This window comes from Dermacentor silvarum, chromosome 7, assembly GCF_013339745.2.
Source record: "Dermacentor silvarum isolate Dsil-2018 chromosome 7, BIME_Dsil_1.4, whole genome shotgun sequence".
Classification (NCBI taxonomy): Eukaryota; Metazoa; Arthropoda; class Arachnida; order Ixodida; family Ixodidae; genus Dermacentor; species Dermacentor silvarum.
In genome coordinates this window covers 92,478,852-92,499,696 of record NC_051160.1, presented here as the reverse complement: position 1 = coordinate 92,499,696, position 20,845 = coordinate 92,478,852, and the positions used below count along the sequence as shown (strand labels likewise).

At 45.9% G+C, this 20,845-nt stretch overlaps 1 protein-coding gene and 1 long non-coding RNA gene across 3 annotated transcripts in view; one reads left to right on the top strand and one right to left on the bottom strand.

The window, feature by feature from the left end:
- The window catches only part of LOC119459019 (beta-1,4-mannosyl-glycoprotein 4-beta-N-acetylglucosaminyltransferase), a 32,292-nt gene extending 16,921 nt beyond the window's left edge, over nt 1-15,371 (bottom strand). Inside the window, exons 1-2 of one of the 2 annotated variants that reach the window (XM_037720867.2) lie at nt 14,165-15,371; nt 289-1,273 (exon numbers count right to left, since the gene is read on the bottom strand). In XM_037720867.2, the coding sequence (XP_037576795.2) occupies nt 1,067-1,273; nt 14,165-15,259 (1,302 nt within the window). In that variant the 5' untranslated portion in view covers nt 15,260-15,371 and the 3' untranslated portion in view covers nt 289-1,066. Of the gene's footprint in view, nt 1-288; nt 1,274-14,164 lie in introns of those variants that run through there. The other variant, XM_049670979.1, reaches the window with a different exon arrangement.
- Nucleotides 15,372-15,785: 414 nt separating this feature from the next.
- On the top strand, nt 15,786-19,305 carry LOC125946871 (uncharacterized). Its single transcript, XR_007467941.1, has 2 exons — nt 15,786-16,025; nt 18,232-19,305. It is a non-coding gene; the product is annotated as an uncharacterized LOC125946871 (long non-coding RNA).
- Nucleotides 19,306-20,845: the final 1,540 nt, after the last annotated feature.

The window sequence follows — 20,845 nt, the reverse complement described above, 5'->3', positions numbered from 1 at the left end:
GTTTCTCAGAAACATAGTTTCGTATTCGAAGAAAAATTCGTCCTGGTCCGGGATTCGAACCAGGGATCAACGCCTTTCCGACGGTCGCTCTACCATCTGAGCTAACCAAGAGGCAAGCAGATCGTAGGGCGAAGACGATTTAATCGATGACTCGAAGCACAAGGACAATGTGTGAGTGAGTGAGTGAGTGAGTGAGTGAGTGAGTGAGTGAGTGAGTGAGTGAGTGAGTGAGTGAGTGAGTGAGTGAGTGAGTGAGTGAGTGAGTGAGTGAGTGAGTGAGTGAGTGAGAGGACTTTATTGGAGGTGCAGTGAGGACGCGAACTCGTCGAGCACCCAGCTATAGTCCTACGTCGGGACCGGCAGTTCTAGCCCACCGGCCTGGTCGCAGGCACGCCGGACAGCCAGGATTTGCTTGTCTAGAGCGGGCCTACGCAGAAGCGAGTCCCACTCCTCCTTGTTGAACTTGGGGTATCTCGACCCGCACTCCCAGAGCATGTGGCTAGAGTGGAGGTCGGCCCGCAGGACGGGTAGGCGCAGTCGCGATATACGTCGGGCTAAACATCGTGTAGAACGGCCAGACACGGATATGTGCCGGTGTGTAAGAGCCTAAGAGAAACGGCTTGCGCCCTATTCAACTTGGTATGAGAGGGTGGAAAGACCCTTCTAGACATGTAGAATAATTTCGTAACCTCGTTGTGAGTAGCAGGAGCGTTCCTGTGGCCGTAGGGGGGATGGAATTCAATTTGGCAAATCAGTTCTGCGGATTTCCGCAAGGTCATGAAAGGAAAAATTGACGTCCACTCACACACATGAAGCTAAAATGGGTGGATGCCAATTTTTCCTTTTCTGAACGTACCTCCACCTTACGAAATTCCGCATAATTGATTTATCAATCTTACTGCAGCATAAACTGGAGTTACTAACCATGGATGACGTCTTCATGATCCCATATCGGGTCATGTTAAAGAAATCACGTTGACGTCTTGTTTGCAAAATTGATTGCACTCGCAGAGCTATCTGGAGCATGGCAATATCCATATTGGTGATATCTGCAACGAATCGGGCATTATGGCTGCATTAGGTAGCGAAATCGTTCAGCATTTTCTCTGACGTATGCCGGAGCCGCATCGTTCGCGTCACAGCGCTTCAGTGGTGGGCTCTCGTCGAAGAATTGGCCTCTCTTCCTGAGGGAGTTGATGTACGCGAGGTCTGTTTTCTGGGCGATGTCACCCCACCGCACTCCGTCGTCCCTCTGCGCTGATGCGAGCTTGACCTGCAGGGTGCGATATCACTGCGTTACAATTCATGTTATCAATTATAACATTCAATTATAACAGCACCGCGAGTATTACATCGATGAACTCGAATCTTCGCCTTCTTTTGCTGTCTTTGGCCCGTATGATTCCACGTTTACCACTTTTTCACAGGTTTTATCACCATCATACATTGCATGTACAGTTCTGTACAAGACCACATTACGCATCCCATCATACTGATAACTCTCATAACGTTTGGACTGATCTATGTCACACAAAGCATCTATCACAGTCTTTCTTGTCTCGCACGCCAATAGACTGGAACCACCTGCCTCATCATATTGTGGCTAGTAATGATAACGCTCTTTTACGTGAAACTTTAGCCAACACTGTACAAGAAGAAACGTTCGCATTTTTCTGTTTGTTTTTCATGGCATATCTAATATTGTATAGCAAGCAACCTTTGTATTTCACATTTTTAATATTTTTTTGCTTTCCATTTTCACTGCATTTGGTTTTTACTATGTATCATATCACCCTCTATTGTTCCACTCCCCTCTGTATTGCCTCTCGCCTTGGGATACGACAAAAAATTTATTAAATAAATCAAAATTTAAATAAATGAGTGGTCGCAGCGGTGATAAAAGAAAGTTTTTGAAATCTGCGCTATTTTCCGTAGAGTGGCAGTCGGTGCAAATAGGTTATATGTTGTCTTTGATAAACCCGCTGTAGTGCACAGGGGCAGAACTGGAAGATGCATCCATAACACTGAGGCTAAATCTCTGTCTGGTGTGCGCTTCGTTCACTTCTGTCCCTATGATTAACAGCGCGTTTATCAAAGACTATTTGTTGCACCTTTCAAAGCACCTTGCGTGGAGGGTATTTATATGCACCTTATACTAGGGCGTTCTCACCACAGTAATGACGTTCGCTCTCTTTAAAACATGTCCTCGCAGCCATAAAGGATTTGAAGGCAGGTTTCAAGTTTACCAAACGTATTCCAGGCAGCGCCTTAAGCGACGCTGTATTTCATCAACTGATGCAACATTTCTTATAAAATAGAGATCAAAAACGTTTCTTTTAGGAAATGCCACTTTCTATGTCAGATAACAGTTATATTCCAAAGTAGCCTTTTTTCAAGGGAGTCAACTTTGCAGGTACATTTCATTTTTTATCAGCTCGTGCCCTTGGCACCAGCTTCGACTGGTGGTCCGGGCGGCACGGGCGGCAAGGGCCCACGGCGTCCTGAACGGTGGACGCCGCTCAGCTGGGTACGGCCATCTTCGTCTGCTCCTTAAATATAGTTTTTTCTTCCTCCTCATAGACACACTAAAGCTGCTGGGTCGCTTTGTTGTCTTAACATAACAAATTATACAAAAATTATGCAGTTTTACGTGCCAAATCCACGATCTGATTATGAGGCACGCCTTATTGGGGGACTACGGAATAATGTGGACTACCCGGGGTTCTTCAAAGCTAAGTACACGGGTGTTTTCGCATTTCGCCTTCATCGAAATGCGGCTGCCGTGGCCGGGATTTGCGCTCAGCAGCCCAACACTATAGCCACTAAGCAACAACTGCGGGTCATAACGAATCATCGATTGCAAGGATAAGCCTATGGAATGAACGCGTCATTGGTTCTTCATTAAACGCATGTGTCAGCTTCTAATTTGGCAGAGATGTTATCTGTGAGTACAGCGGTAGGGCCCCAGAATAGTGACGCAAGAACGCTATGAAATTATGTAAAGCTGCCGTTGAAATAGCGCGGTGACCTTGAATCAAAAGGGAGAGGAAGTTAACGTTCTGCCATCCTCCCCGAGCACCAGTTTCCTTCTGCGCACAGAGCCTGGCTCAACTTGAGCGATTGCAATCCTTTCGACGCATTGTTGTCATCACTAGTAGAGGTCAGTAAGACGATGCTCACTCGCAGTTTTTCTACTTTCTTGCGAGTGACAGGCATAAGTATTAAGTTAGGCAGAGGTTACAAAACGTCCACTGGCACACCATACGCTGCCAACCGCCATAATGTGAGATTAGCTAGAAATGCAGGAACATCAACTTCAAAACAGTAACTGCATTTTTTTGCCACACACAAATAAATCGGTTGTTAGTAAGAAACTCCTCACAGAGGCCTTTATTCGCGATACTCAGGGCCCGAATTCACAAAGCTCTTCATTCGTAAATGCTCCTTACCATTGGTCGGTTACGTACGGTAATAATATGTCGAGCATCAGGCTTGAATTTTCTCTTACGAACAATCCTTGCGTAAGAAAGTTTTGTGAATTTGGACCCAGGTTACTGAGGTCTACGGGCCTGCTGATGATGACGATGATGACGATTTATTCTAACCCCCTTTGAAACGAGGCGCTGACAAATGGTCACCTACCCTGCTTGATTTATTTAGACATAGTGTACTTGTTTTTCATTCTAGCCTTTTTGTATACATCTCTATAATCGTTTTTCCCCTCAAAACATCTCTATCAACATTGTATAGCTACTTATGCCTCTAAGGGATCCGGTTGTATCAATTTCTTCCCTGCTTTTTTTTTCATCAATACTCTAAACGTCTCTTGCTTATCTCGACTGCTGACCGTTTGATGCTTCCTTTCACTTTAAATGCAAGCGCTTCTGGGAGGTTTACGTTACCTCCGGGTGTCACTGGGTGAATCCCTTCACATTCCATTAGGATGTGGTGAGTGGTCTCCGGATTTTTTTCTGCTGCATACAGATACCTCATCTTGCTGCGAATATTTGCTCCGGTATGTACTTGTCCTAACGCAACCAGCTCTAATTCTCCCTTCTAATTTCTTTTTTTTTCGTTTTTGTAAATCACCATGCTCCTTCATATTTCCATTCTTTGCATCCAATTCGCTGTATCCTGTACATTTACCCTGTACTTTCATGCCAACTTTCTTGGCTTCTTCCTCGATTTTGTGCCTGCGCCTTTCAGGTACAGATATTTGTGCACTTTAGCCGCCCATTTATTTTCATTCATGCTCCTGAATCTTCAAAACTAATTTTGCTGTGGGCTTCTCAGATTTGAATGGAAGCCCAACCCATGTAAACCTGCACTGCCTCATTTGTGGTTTTACTGTGGGCGCCCTAAGCCCACAGTTCTACCAATATTTCGTCAACGTCTAGCCCGACAAGATATGCGATCTGAAGCACATAATTAATTTTGCGAACGTTAGCACTGGCATCATTACTCCTTTACAAATTCCACGCAATGGCTAGACTTATGGCGGCCCCACAGTGCTCTGTGTTTCGTTATTGCTGGATTCCGCGTCCCCTTTATTTTTTAATTATCTTGGGGGGTGCCTAAATCTTTCCTTCGTGTATGTATACGCCTAGGTATTTATATTGCTTGGCAATAGGTATGGCTTGCTTTTGAATTGACACCACGTAGTTAATCGTCCCTTCATTAAATATCTTAATTCCGGATTTCTCTCTGCTAAACTTATTGGCTGATATACTTTGCGAGCTCCGCCTGCTACCGCTCAAACGTGTACACGGTTACATTGGTTGTGTTCGTTCATCTTTCTCGCTCCTTCTATTCTCTGTCTTTCTTTATCCCCATTTCTCCAGTGCAGGGTAGCCAACCCACATGAAAATGGGAGGCGAATTTCCAGCTGGAAATAGTCCTTCCAGCCAGCTTTCCAACAGGAATTTGCCACTCAGCTGGAAATCAACAACGAATAACTGCAAATGGCACTTTCCAGCTGGAAATGGAATCTACCTCAGCTGGTCTTCCAGCTGAAATTAGCAATTGCAGCTGGAAGCTACGTGACGCAGCTTAAATTCAGCTGAAATCCAGCGCTCGGACTGCGGGCGCGGGCGGAGAGAAGAAGCAGAAGTAAACAGGCCTTCTGGTGTAGGTCCAATTGTCTGCTTCTCTTCCGTACAAAAGCATATATATATTGAGCTTGTGTGAGTGGGCGGGGCTGCTATACTGGTCGCCACCCTATGAGGGCCCCCCCTCTACTGAAGGGAGACCTTAAGCCGCAGGATGAAATAGACAGCAAATGGGAAATATACCGGGAGAAAAGAACTATGCTTCAAATTCTGGTTCAAGCAAAGATAAAAGGTGAAAGGGATCGCTAGTTGTCAGAAATACGTAAAAAAATAAGGCCGCACCTAGAATATTTTGCAACCCCGTTAACTTATTAGGGGAGGAAGTCTGGAACAATATAACAACGTATCCTAGACAAAGATGAAAACAATGTGGAAGAGGAAGCGGCTATAAATTACATCCAAAAAATAACAGCTGAATCATTTCAAGTCAATGGCGAAGTGGTTACTAAAAAAAGAGCATGAACGAGAACGAGATGGAAAAGGAGCTGGTGCTGAGAAATTTGAACTGCAATAAAGATGAAAAAAATTCCTAAACCCACAGCCACAGAGTTAGACGAGGTTCCCGTTAGGCTGAATAATGAACAAGGACAAAATGTAAGGAAGTTCTGTTGAAAGTAGTAAAAAAAAGCCGGCAGATTCCACGCCCTCTGGGAATGGAGGTTATGCGAAGCAGTGTACGGGGAGCCTATGAAGTTAACAAAATCACCATGAGAGCAACCAGACGTGGGCAGCTCTTTCATGACCTACATGACACGCATGCAATGACTAAGTCCTGAGGAGTCCCTTTAGCTACACCTAAGAGACCTTACGCGAAAGCCTTCGTCATGCTCATGACTATGACTTCGACCATCGACCTATAGCCTTTTCCTTCACTTAGTACCACATCTGAACCCATTCCATTGGTTTTTGAGTGTTAATCTTTTTTTCATTGAGTCATTCTCATTTTTGCTGAGTCATGGTCATGACTATGACTTCTACCACAATTCTTTAGTGTTTCCTTCCGTTAGTGCCCACGTTCGAACCCATTTCAGTGGTTTTTGTGTGTTAACCTTTTTTCGCTGTCTTTTTCATTTTCGCTGAGTCATGGTCATGACTATGACTTCTGAAAGACCGCCTCTTGAGCTAGTTGGTCTAACATAGTTACTTTCAGATATAGCGCAAAAAAGTCCACACACACTCTCGAAGACACGACAGGCACGCTCGTCCGCGTCTGTCATGTCTTCGTGTGTGTGTGTGTGTGTACTTTTTTAGGCTATATCTGAAAGCAATTCTAACTTCTACCATCATCCTTTAGTGTTGCCTTCAATTAGTGCCCACGTCCGAACCCGTTCCAGTGGTTTTTGAGTGGTAATCTTTTTTCGCCGACTCATTGACGTTTTTGCTGAGTCATGCTCATGACTATGACTTCTACCACCATCCTTTAGTGTTTTGTTCACTTAGTACCCACGTCCGAACCCATTTCAGTGGTTTTGAGTGGTAATATTTCTCGCTGTGTCATTGTCATGACCTACATGACATGCTTGTCATGACAGTTATGCCATGACCTATCACTTACATTCGTCATGCATTCCTGTCATACTATGCCAATTTTGGCACCTTCCAAGTTAACGAAAGACCATGGGAGCACTAAAACGTAGGCGGCTGTTTCATTACCTACATGAAACGCATGTCATGACATGCCATGACATATCATTTATGTTCTTCATATACTCTTGTCATGGTATGCAAATTTTGGTGCATACCAAGTTAAAGAAAGGACCATGAGAGCACTAAGATATAGGCAGCCAGATAGATAGATAGATAGATAGATAGATAGATAGATAGATAGATAGATAGAGAGAGAGACAGATAGATAGATAGATAGATAGATAGATAGATGGATAGATAGATAGATAGATAGATAGATAGATAGATAGATAGATAGATAGATAGATAGATAGATAGATAGATAGATAGATAGATAGATAATGTCAAAGTAGCAAATATTCACCAAGAAACGCTTCGCATTTAAAAGGCTTACAAGATCGGTGAATACCAGACGGTAGGCGACAAAGTAGAATGTAATGAAGCTATACAGGTAAAGGGGAAAAGGATATAATTCACTCATATAGACCATGGAGATGTTGACCATATGTACCGTTCATCGGTAAAATACAGGTTAGCAATGCAGCTGATTAAATTAAGATTGCAAGCATGGACAGAACATAATGGCATATTGGGGGAACTTTAGAACGGCTTCAGAATCGGTAGGCGTCTGGAGATAACTTATTTGTTCTTACTCATGTATTGAAATATCCAGACGAGAAAGGAGACCGTGACACGTGGCTTCTTTAGACATTACCGTAGCGCATGACAACGTAGACCGCAACATTTTGTGGGATATTCTGGAAGGGGAAGGCTAAGGCAACAACTGTATACAGAGGGAGAGTTACCAAGAAAATACCGTTAGTATTAAATAAGGGAGGAAGAGCGAGGATAATATTGATATCACCGAGTGACTTAGACAGTGGCGCCCTTTATCCCTGCCGCTGTTTATGATGTACAACGTAAGGATGGAAAGGGCGCTAGATGGAATCAATATCGGGTTTAATCTCTCACACAAACAGGCGGCATACGTGAATATCTTGGCAAATATCTACGAGGATTGCACAGCAACCTTGGTTCTCCACAAGAAAAGTAGAATCATACCTATCAAGAAAGGGGTCAGGCAAGGAGACACTATCTCTCCAATGCTATTCTTCACTGCATTCTTAGAAGAAGTATTCAAGCCCATAGACAGGGAAGGTTTAGGAGTGAGGATAAACGGCGAATATCACAGCAACCTTCGGTTTGCAGATGACATTGTCCTATTCAGCAACAATGGAGACGAATTACAACAAATGATTGAGGACCTTAATCGAGAAAGTGTAAGAGTGGGGTTCAAGATGAATATGCAGGAGACAAAGATAATGTTAAATAGCCTAGCAAGGGAACAAGAATTCAGGATCACCAGTCAGCTTCTACAGTCTGTAAAGGAGTACGTTTATTTAAGTCAATTACTCACAGGAGACCCCGATCATGAGAAAGAAATTTACAGAAGAATAAAATTGGGCTGGACTGCATATGGCAGGCATCGCAACATCCTGACTGGGAGCTTACCACTGTTGTTGAAAAGAAAAGCGTAAAATCATTGCATTCTACCGGTGCTGACATATGGGGCAGAAACTTGGAGATTAACAAAGAAGCTCGAGAACAAGTTAAGGACTGCACAAAGAGCGATGGAACGAAAAATGTTAGGCCTAACGTTAAGAGACGGGAACAGAGTGGTGTGGATCAGAAAACAAACCGGGATAGCCGATATTCTAGTTGACATTAAGCGGAAAAAATGGGGCTGGGCAGGACATTTAATGCGAAGTATGGATAACCGATGGACCATTACGGTTACAGAATGGATACCCAGAGAAGGGAAGCGCAGCCGAGGACGGCAGAAAACTAGGTGGGGTGATGAAGTTAGGAAATTTGCAGGCGCACGTTGGAATCAGCTAGCGCATGACAGGGGTAATTGGAGATCACAGGGAGTGGCCTTCGTCCTGCAGTGGACATAAATATAGGCTGATGATGATGATGATGACAAACAGGCGGGCATAATTGTAAGCAGTATCTTGTAGGCTTGTTTTATGCGGACGAAATTGTGTTCCTTGATAACAAGCAAAGTGATATGCCCTGTCTGGCTAATATCTGTGGGCAGGAAGGCGAGAATTTTGGACAGAAATTTAGCTTTAGAAGTTCAGGTCCTTTGCTATTCAATGAAAACAATGAACAGGCAGTGTCAATACAGGGCCAGGAAATACCTCGCTTAATAGAATACAGATATCTCGGCAAAATGGATAAACGAATGCAATAGATATATGGAAACACAGGAAAAAACAATACCAGCAAAGGGGAACAGAAATGCGGCCGTAATGAAACACAGAGCGCTAGGGGGATACTATAGGGACGAGGTGCTCCGGGATATGTGGAAAGGTGTAATGGTTCCAGGACTTACATTTGGAAATGCGATGGTTTGCTTCAATTCAGGGGTACAATCAGGGGTGCTATGCAGTATGCGCCTGTTTGGTGAAACTAGGCATCTTTACGAGTTCTGGCGATGCCCCAAGATGAAAGAACTATTGGTACCAAGACAAAGTGTGTTAAATCCGCACGCCTCCAGTTTCACTGGTTTCTCTAGATTTACTCTCGATGGCTATCATCCGTAGGTCTTTGCCATATGGGCGGTCGCCAAAAGTGGGACTCACGTCATCATACCCTCGGCGCATGGTCGTGCCTTCTTTCACTTATTTATCGTTCCACCGAGTGCATTAAAGGCACAAGCAAGTTAGAAACTAAATACATTCAGTACAATAATATTAGTCTTATTTAACGTGCGTTACAAGCATTCTAAAGTTTACAAGATCTACACTTAATGCGTAATAAACTAATTTGTAGTTTAATACGTTCCGCGTTATACCACGAAGGGACGCTCCCCCTAGTCCTCTTACCTCTGGATTGGATTGGCGCGGCTCGCTACGTGCTTGCGCTCACAATTCCGAGCCCAGATTGGTGTGCGCTGGTGTGCGCTTGGTGTTTACACTGGGCTATCAACATATCACTCGATGCTCGCACTAAAGTAAGGCTGCGAGACAAAGTGAGCATCGGCTAGCGCAGAAGGGGTTTTGCCGAGCGCTTACCGTGTAAGCAACTCAGGAATGCCTGAAAGCCCTCATAGAAGTGAAGGGTCAGAAAACTACGCTTTATATTCTTTTAATTTGTTATGCACCTTCATACTGGCTAGCGCCGAGCGATGGCTTCTAAGAACTGTAGGAAAGAGTATTCATACTGGGTAGCCCAGAGCGACCCGTGGCTTTTAACAAACGCAAGAAAGGGTCTTGGCAGCGCACGTGGCCATTGATTGCCACCACATCAATGTCAGGTGGGACTCCAGCAGCGGTGCAGTGGTCCTGTACCCACTGCTGACGAGGTGGCGCTCCACTTTTTGAGAATAACTATCTATTTTTTGCGTCTAAACGCCCGTGATAGGGTCCACAAAGTTCAAGCTGTGGTTTACTGTCTCCCAATGCAGATTCAGACTCGCCCCGTTAGCATCCACTAAATTTGGGATACAGTTGTATGTTGTCTATTCGTGACGTCGCTGTCAGTAATAGTCCCCAGTTGAACGTTGGCTGCAATAATGGGGCCTAGTGTCGCCGAGTCTCGTCGGTCGACCTTGAAGAGTTGCAGCACCTCTGTGGTCGCGCAGACCATGCCGAAGACCCATGGTTCACAATCTTTAACACCACCGTCATTTTGGCGGATTGGCCGAACATTGTCGCCCATCATCAAACGGCCTCGATTGTACTTTCGCTTGTTCCGAAGGAGGCAATCGTCAATTTGCACTATCTTACCAGGGCCACCGGATGGAGGTCGCGCCAGCAGCGCGTCCCACACGATCTCACGGGCATAGCTCCTTCCTTCGGCGATGGCGTGCTCCGATAGAGGAAACAAGTCGCCGGTCATCTTTATCAACAGCCACACGTCTACGCTTTTGCTTATACAGTACGTGAGCCAAATCACTCGCCAATCGGAGAGGTGGACGTGCGGTCCGTGTTGGCGAAGTAACTCTCTGCCCGTGCAGTGCAGCGGTACCGTGCAACTGCGAAAACTGCTTTTGGCATCTGTTGCACCGGAAGGCATCCTGGCATCATTCTGAGCCTTCCTGTATAATGTGACCACTTCACCTTCGCAGGATGGTAGGTCCGGTTTGAACCTCAAGTGTTTACAGGTGCCCCAAAACTCCGATGACGCCGCCGAACCTGGCGCCGGGGCGCGGTGGACGCACAGCCCTTGAAGCTGGAGAGAATCGAAGCGATCGTACAAACTCTTGCTCCGCAGCGTAGTCCCGCCAATCTATGCTCGGACAGCATAATTTGCCCGCCACGCTGTCACCGCAGACGAGAGCCTTCGCCTAGCTCGTCACACAGCCAGCGCACCGACGTTTTGGAAAGGCGAAAATGACACTGAAACTCTACGTCTGTCATCTAGGTGAACGGGTCCAGACGGTCATTTTGACGCTTGCTGCCACTGGATACTATGACACAGGCTGCTGCTGCCACCGCCATGTTCACTAGGTCAACTCGAGGGGGGTTTCGCTATGTACGAGTTTGGCACGAGTCTCGCCTGTCAATCAAAACCATAGGTCCCGCGCTTCGCGCGAGGCATTAACTGTTTTGCGTGCACCCACCACGGTTGGGCCACGCCCAGCTTATTTATCGGCAACAGCGACGCAGTGCTGAGCTGAGAGGCATCAATAATCTTGATCGCCAAAATAAAACACGCGCAAAGCGTCGATTTCCGTTGGCTTATGCACATATCTTCTTAAGCTGTGATGGCCCCAAAACACAGTTCCTTGTCTGCACTGTGGCGACATAGCGCACAGCAAATAATTATCGTCACGTTACTATAGCTGCTTGCACGGCGTCTATGCGCCGTGGTGGACGACGATGCTGAAGAGTGCGTAGTGTTTTCCAACGACAAAGTACCACAGCTGTCGTTTGGTATGGCTGCTCTGTCATCGGTGCTGTATCGGAGCAGCAGTGTCGTGAACACGGTCATTGTCGAGAATCGCTCGCTTTTCTAGACCGATTGCGCTGGCATTTCTTCATCACAAGCACTGCATGCACAGTAAACAGTTGCTACACCATCCTCCATTCAATAATAATTTCATAACTGCACACAAGAGCCCTCACACAACAAAATACGATTGCTGCGCTGTCGTTACGATATCCATCTGCGATCGCTGTTAGCTCAGCAGCAGAGGCAATCGGCAAGCACATTGGAGAGAACAACTCTGTGTATACATGCGAACGGAGGCACCTTCACTGGGCAAGCGATGACAAGCGATGAATTGTGTCACTGGGCAGCACGCTCTTCTTCGCAATGCATAGCGGAGGCTTCGGGCACGTTGATAAACTGGTACACTTCAGTATACTGCGTCACTTCAGACCCTAGAATACTGTACAGCCATTTCGCAGAGACGCCGTCTCTATGGCTAGACTATCAATTTTAGTTGGTAAAGCGGCGTCCTTAATAGCCTCAGTGAAGCGCCTGCGGTGATCAGCCACGTCGCGGCGCTGCGTTCCCATTCAACTACTAGACAGGGAATGCACAGATCATTGCCATGACTGACTTTATCGAGAATAGCGCTGCAGCGACACTGGCGACTACTCACCGTAAGCACTCCCTCGTGTGTATGATCCTCTAGAATGTGCCCGCTTTTAAGCTTTCGTCTCACTGTCGCCACTCGCGGCAAAAAGTGCAAAATTTAATAATTCGCTCAATCTCCGTTTGTCTTAAGAAATTTATAGCATTCAAAACGATAAACAGATACTTCAAAAAATGAAATGTTTGTTATTTTATTTGTTGTATTTTAACGGTATTCGATGGAGGGAAAGTGCAGGTGCAAGAAGGCACCCCATGTGCCCTGTTCGCATTCGACGGAGGGTAGAAGGCATGCACTTGACGCGCTCGAGAAAGGCGTCGCAAGCGGCTCACCGCAAGTGTGCAGATAGACAGCGGGACAAAGAGGATACTGCTAAATTGCGATAATACGTTGATAACAATACGCGGCGCTGGCGCGTTTCGTTGTGCAGTCTGCTGTTCTTGAAACGCGGAAGCACTGGGCCGCGCAGGCTGCGCTCATGTTGTTGTACGCGGCATTATCTCGACATTTCTTTTGCCTGCTGTTTTTGTGCATTCCTTGCTATCTCCGTTCACTGACTGCCATTGAGGAAACTCGGGTAAAACTCGTGCGAACGAGAAACTCGGCGCATCCTGCATCTGCATAGCACCCCAGGACTCGATTGCAATGGAATGTCAGTGGGATGCCTCGCATTTGGCGCTCACGGGACGACTACAAATGAAGCCGTGCAAAGTGATATGGGCTGGACAAGTTTTGGAGTGAGGGAAGCTGAGAGTAAAATTGATTTTGAAGAACGACTGAGGAAAATGGAAGAAAGTAGAAAGGGTGCAAGAGTGTTCAGGTATTTGTACAGGGAAAACATTGGCTCACAGAGGAGGAAACGAACTAGGCAGCTTACCAGCAAGTATGCGACTAGCATGGTAAGCAATTCATGAAAACAAAGAACGTCAAACACGAAGTCCGGGAGGCTGATACGATCTCATGGGTGGAGGAAGCGGAAAAGAAAGCTGGTATGAGTACTACCTAAGAGTAAAAACGAAATCAGCAAAGGAACAACTTATAATAGCTCAAAGGGAAGCTCCTTAATTTTCGAAGAGCGATCAGAATGCCTTAGAATGCGCAGTTATGAAGCGAGGTGCACCAAGGAAGAAGTATGTGCTTGCTGCGGTAAAATTAGGAAAACGCCGGAACTTGTTTTATTAGAATGTGAAGATATTTTCCCAGCTCTCGGTTTAGGCTCCTCTAGTCTCCTTGAAGCCTTTGGGGTCAGGGATAGCCGGGGGGAAATATACATGTCCGCAATAGTGATTAGTAAGAGGCGATTGGAGATTTAGTGGCAGAAACGTACGGAGACCACAAACAACGGAGGCGTACAAAAACAATTTCCCAGTAGTGGTTCAGAAAGTTTCATGCTTCGAATGTTTTTTTTTTTTGTGGTGTTTGTTTTTTGTTTCAAAAAGATAGGTAGAACATTCGGCAAAATAAGAAAAGAGCTTGATGGCACAACCCACCACCCCGTTTCAAAGGGGACGCTTATAGCATCCATCCATCCATGCACCGTCACGGCAGCAGCTCGCATCCCCAGAAGCTAAGGCAAATGTGCACTTCTTGAAATCAAGGCAATTAACTGTGGCAAGTGTTACACTGAACGACGTGGACTCCAAAGTGGGATCGTTCTGCAAACTTTCAGCGGTGGTAAGCGCGAAATCATTTTTCGAACCCGTTAAGCGACATACGTATAACCCTGTATACTGCGCGAAAAGGTTGCGAACATAGGCGAAATTGCTCCCACACTAAAATTAAAAATTTTATAAGAAAGCTCAAGAGCAATCTGTCCTCTCACCTGTATGCCACGAGCATCGAAGCACGATGAGCAGTGCCAGCCAGCGTATCGGGGTGATAGGCCCGAAATGGTCCACTCCTGAATCAACGTACCCGTGTTGGAGATCTCTTTAAGCGTATAGGTGTTCATATGACGAAGACGCAGCGAGTCGTTTCCATACACCTCCCGTAGGAAAGCTACAGTGCACACACCACTCACAGTGACTGGTTTCGAGTTCTCCCAGAAGAAACCATACAGGAACCAACGGAGACTTAATAACACAGGTTCACCATAGCCGTCATGATGTTTCAGAAAAAGCACCACGTCTCTGCTAGGTATCTCGTCGGCATCGGACATGATGAAAAGGTCGTCATCTCGGATGTTCTTGAGCCGACGGTGACCTTCGTGCCAAACGGAAGTGCGTAAGTAGTTTTCGGGAGCCCACGGATCGTCCCCGTTATGAATGTAAATGTCCACCGCTATTGGGACTATCTTATGCGCATGCTCTCGCATAAATCCTGCACTCAGGTTCGACCGCAGATAAAGGGGCTTCATAGCGCCAAAATTATTGTACGTCGATTCCACGACAATGAAATAGTCGACTGCATTCCCCAGTTCTCTTATGCGGACTTCCAAGAGGTCTAGCTCGTGGTTGAAGATGATACCATTGACTACGGTGCGTGGCCTCGATCTGCGTCGAATGAGGCCCTTGGAGTACCACATTTCGAAAGCCTCGGTAAACCAAACAGCGTCAGGAACGGAGCAATCCGGCGCATTCCAGCCCTTTTTACAGGCGCATGTCAGATTATTTGTTCCGGGGGCAGTGCCCTCCACAAAGCATTTTGCCCCTTCTTGATTGGCCTTAAGGATTGCAGCCTCCGAAGACATACGCAAAAGTACGGCTGGTGTTTCTGATGCGTTCTTGATGTGTTCGTAGCGAACGATCTCGTCACTGGTTGCATGCAGAGCGCCGGAGGGCACTACGGTGCTCTCCATTTTGTACACTGCCTTCTTCTTGCCGCGAAAGTGGACAGTCATGAAGAGTATTGCAGACGGAAGGAGACCAAAGAAGCACACTAAAGTTAATCTTGATTTCAACCTACCAGTCACTGCCATTGTAACAGAACAACGGACATGAAGTCGCAGTCTCTCAACACGTCGCTTTCTTCTTCTCTAGGAGACGCATGAACAGTAACTGCGGGGCTGTCTGGCACATTCTTGAGCGGTCGACTCTTCGTGCCTATCGAGAAAGGCAAATTCAAGGCCAACTTGTAAAAGCATGTGATGATGTATGTTTTCTGCTCTCTATGTTAAAAAGCAACGTAGGGTCTCTAATCATGCTGACGTGTTTGCATAAGGAATCATGTGGTGTTCTGCTGCTTTGCGGTATTTATGGGTTGCACTGACTTTTTCACGCTTTTATCGTTTTTCTTGAATAAATGTTTAGTACTCCTCCTCATCATCCCTCTGAAGGCTCTTCTAGAAGATAAAATGCGTACTTTGCGCATTTCAAGTGATATTATCCTTATGTTTCGCTTTTTCTGTTGTTCAAAGATAAATGTTTTCGTGTGTATTTTTTTTGCTTTATTTAAATTCCTTCTTTGCATTTTCTCGGGGGACACAAGTCGCGCAGATGTTGTTATCGTCAATGGCAAAGCGATTTCTCTCGCTAAAGCCTAGTGCCGTTAGCCGACAAATATGCACTTGACATTTTAGGTAGAAAAATGTCAGTTCAAACAGCTCGCATTTCGCGATGCTCGTTATCGCGAGCGCGCGTACGTGTTAATCTCTTAAAATACCTTGCGAGCGTATCGCAGGAATCCCCAGTGTCGTCTTTGTTCAGGAACCACGGAAATTAGTCTACGATGCGTAGATACCTCAGGTTAGTACTGCTCTCTCACATTTTCTAAAGAAGGTATACAGCTCGACTAGGCGCATACATTTCTCTCGCATTACATAAAGGTGTGAGAAACTACAACCAACTCGAAGAGAAATTTCCAGCGCTTCTATCCAGCGTCAAGACGTTTCACCAGTACATCTACGGCAGCATCCTTCACGATGGTTGCGAATCGCTTAGCCCTGCAGAAAATTTGTCGACCGACAATGGGGGAATTCCACTGTTGCGGCAGGCCACTTGTAGCGTGGCAATAACGCTGTCCATATAAAAAAATGTGTGATATTCTTAGAGACGTCATGTTACAACGCAAAGGCATCAGACTGCATTTCGAGGTTGCTGTTTCTCACACAGAAGGTCATGTGGCAGAGGAAAATGAGCTGTTCAACACTTCTACTTGAATTCGCTTCCCGTTAAAAGTAGATACATCAAGTGTGTAACACAGAAAGATCGTGCTCTTGGCAAATTTGTTGTGGAAAACAATATGCAAATAAAAAGCACAGACTGGATACCTATAAGCAAACAAGCTTTCGTGAAGCGTTTAAATAAATGCTTTAAAATTAAATGCGATGCGTTCAGCTGTAGTTGTTGTCACCCTGTGCAGCGTGTACTCTTACACTATATTTATGCTTGGGCACCACGCAGATCGCAGATTTAATTTCATGCAATACTTATGATTATAGGTGGTATTCACATAACGTCACGGCAGAGCAGGCTGGTGGGCGCTGTAGCGGAAAGGGTACGAGCTGCGTCGCCACTATGACACCGCCATATTCTCGTGGAGCCGGTGTCAACAAAGCCTATCGCGCTGCTGATGTAAGTGCTTTTTTAATTTTAAGAGGAGTGCAGTAAAGCGCATATCTCTTGCAACTTTGCAAGCATGAATGATAGGCTCTCATTAATGCACTTAAGCACGTACGTGCAGAATTTAGAGGCCGGTGCGAAGGAGCGCTACGTCGAGAAAGGGAAGCTTTGCGGTGGCATCGATCCACTTATGCTTACTGTGAAAGAGCCGTCATTTGATCTCGCGCTCGTACCTAAGGCAGAACTTTTTCATATTAAGGACTACCTTGTGCACGCTACAAGGTTCATAACTCGCGAACAGCTGAAGGCAAGAAAATTCCCGGAGTAGCACAATTATTTGACCAGTGCCTTTGTTCAAGAGCCCCAGCAGTGAAGGCACGGCGAGCACATCAATGTGCGCACGAAGGTAAGACAATCTAAAACGCTACATTAGCTAGTCGGCCTTTGTCTTACCAGGTCGCATTGTGACGCTAACGGGTAATACTCGCCAATGTGTGTGACAGTGGTGTGATTCGTGTTCGGAATGTTTCGCTGCGCAGTGAAACCCCGTAGCACTTTCTCAAGTAAGTGCCTGCGAGCGGAAATTTTTTAGCGTTTATGTACTGTTACTCCTTGATAGGTACATGACGATTTCAGGAGTATGTTGTTGGACAGCGCAGCGTCCAGCAACGCAGTGTCCACCTGAGTTTAGGGAACAAAAATGATACCAAACAAAATCGCTTGTACGCAACATGTCAGCTGCCATCATGCTGCAGCCTTTAGAAAAACTGGAAGTTTAGCGGCTACTTCCAGCTGTTCACCTTGCTCCAGCCCCTCCTCCCCTCCTTTTGGGGGGGGGGGGGCAATTCCCGTCACCTGCCTAAGCGTTTACCAAGGTCGATCCAAATGGTCGCGAAGCTTCGGGCGAAAACGGTTCAGAACCAATTGTCACCGACATCAGCAAGGGTGGTTATGGGAACAGCGATTGAAACGCGACTATGTTTGGAGGGAACAAACATTGGGAAAGAAAAAAAAGCGTTTTTAATTAAAGCGAGACACAGTTAGATTCATTCAACGCCCCATGAACCGCAGATGAACCGGCCATGTTTTCGAACGTATGGGCTTCTATGGAATCTTCGCTACCAGGTATATTTACCTTGCGTTTACTACGTTCTACAAATTATCGCTACCAGCGAGGCCGCAAACTTTGCATACGTACGCGCAGTTGTCACTCGATTGTGCAAGCATGAAAACCGCTCGCTCGTGTTTTGAATATACTCATGGTTGCAGCTACATTAGTTTCAATCACTGCTGATGTAATGACTCGCCTTGCTTTTTTTGCAGGGGGGTAGCCTGTGTCCTTAGCATGCATAGAACCAGAAAATAAATAGATCTCTTCCTCTGTTTGCAGGTAAACTACTCCCAGGCAATTTTCCACTCAGCCACTCAAGCCATTGCTTCTTGTCAAGCAGGATGGAATGGTCAAAGCTGCACACTGCACGTGTATGGCCGTTCTCGGCGAAGCCTGCTCGCACATTGGTGCACGGCTCTTCTATTTAGAAGCAGCTTCAAACTATCGTGATGGTAAGGCTTGCGCTGATTAGGAAAATGCATGGCTGCCTTCGTACTCTAGTACTGTGCCTTGTGCGTCACTTGCACACGTTGAATTTGCGTCAGCTACCACCAACAGAAGGCGGCTGGATGGACGTTGATCATCATCCTCAAAGAAACCAGCCACCACCATTGAGAGGCCTTCACAGAGCGAATGGAAGGCCTTTCTCGATAGAATTAGAAGGCTGGCAAGTATTCTGCAGTGTTGGCATTAAAAAAGGACTATTACGAGTAATTCATACCTGTACAAGTGAAGCACTCCACTGCTCTTCTGGAACACTTGGCAGCAGAGAAGCCGTTGTCAACGGATGCGATGCTGGAGGAGTGCGAAATGTTTGCCCAGGCATATGTTGTAGAGCCAAAGGTACTTATATTTCCATTGAAGGATAACTTTATTGAGATAAAGTAACTAGATGCTGCATGACCGAGAAGGCACTGTTAGATGCTCGAAACTACCAGTGCTACCTTGCCCAACCTGCATGGTTGCTGCTAGCTAAGTGCAGTTTTGTGATTATGTACATTGAATTTCCGTGTGAAAAGTCATTCTATTGAAAATACAGGTCTGTAAAGATGTGGAAGCGGCAAAAAGAGGTCAGTCGGCCTCAGCAACGTGGTTTTCCCTCAGAGCAGGCCTGGTCACAGCATCGACAGCCCACGCAGCTTGCCGAACGTCCTTGACTCAGCCATCTGCGAGCCTGGTGAAGATTTGCTGCCCTGATGAGCGCAAGTTTTCTTCTGCTGCAACTAATTGGGGTCTGCGCAAGGAGGACACCGCCAGGAAGCAATATGTTGCTGAAGCAACCAGCCAGCGCACAGTTTGTTTGCAAGAAGTCTCGACTGCATATTAGTTCACATGAGCCCCACTTGGCAGGAAAGCCTAGATGGCCTGATTTATTGTGCCTGCTTCCAAGATGGTGCTTGAGAAACAAAGTACCCGTATTCAGCTGCTTGTGTAAAGAATGTTGTGACCCAGAAAACAGGCTGTTTTGAAGTTGCTGCTAGTTATAATACAATAAAACTGAAACGACAGCATGCTCACCACACGCAAATTCAATGCAGCTTTTCGTTTTCCAGCTCAGCTATTGTGACGTTTTTGTATGCACAACCGCAGATAGTCATCTTGAAATAATCTTCCTGGATGCCGACTGTTGCCGAAGGGTCGTGAACAGGAGTAGGGCTTTTTTTTTTTCAAGATAGTCCTGTTGCCAGAGTTGTTATGTAAGAACTGGACAAAATCTTCAGAGAACAAAAATGTGCCTCAAGACTCTTCTGATGACGGAGCACATCATTACTGTTATTGTGGTGGTCCAGAGTCTGAAGACGGTAAAATGCAGTGGCCCGGACTGTTAGGGTGAATGGTTTCACTTTCAGTGTGCCAACTTGAAGCGTCCTGTAATAGCGAAGGCTTGGTTTGCAGGGGTTGCAAGCCCCGAAATAAAGAAATATGCATATGTGTAGCTCTATTATAGGTATATGTAAGTGCAGACATGAAAGGACCTAGAGAACTTGTTCTGGGAAATCAGTTTAGCCTTACAAAATTGCACTGCATACAGGGGACTGAACAGACTCCTCAAACTGTTCAACCTTATCACGGAATTTTACATGGCGAAGTTCGTTATGAGGGAGCAGTCTAATAAATGTGAAATGTTTGGATGACCAGAGATATTTTTCATTCGCAGCGGTTTTGTTTCTGTTGTAGGGTTTTCTCCAGAATGAGTGCTGCACACGTTTGGTCACTCGGGAGATTCTTACTTTGACGTAATAGGTTCGGCATGTAATGCACATGACAAAACATATCGTTGATTAGGGAAAAAGTTGATTCCAAGGAACGGAAAGTGCACTTGTGAAAGGCAAATTTAGGTGGAAAGATGAAATTGATTTCCAGCAGTTTTGTTTCCTTTGCAGTACACGGCAGATCCTGAGGTGTTGTAGGACCCCTTCATTTAAGGAACATTTAGGTTTGACACGTCCAGATCAGTCAACCGGTAAAACCAATTTACTTAGACTTGTCAGCGCAGCACACACTGCAACAACTTTGTCAAGTTGTGTTGCAGTGTCCTCGCTTCGCACTGCTAGCAGATCAAAGGGACAGCGTTTGAGAGAATTTTATACTTTCGCCTCAGCAAACCTACCACACGTTCCACATGGATGCGCACGTTCGCAATTTTCCTAGTTTTTTTCAACCTCCCAGACTCATGGCTGAGGTTTGTCCATTGTGAATGCAGGAACCTCAAAGCATGCACGATGAATACCTACGGCATCACCAATCGTGAATCCTCTGTCTGCGAGCACTGTGTCACCTGGGAGAAGGTTCAACATTCCGCTAGACTCTATTATAAGCTTGTCGCTCTTCCTGCCTCCTCCCTCTTTGGAAAATAAAGTGATTGCTCCCTGAGGTGCTATGGTTATCAGAT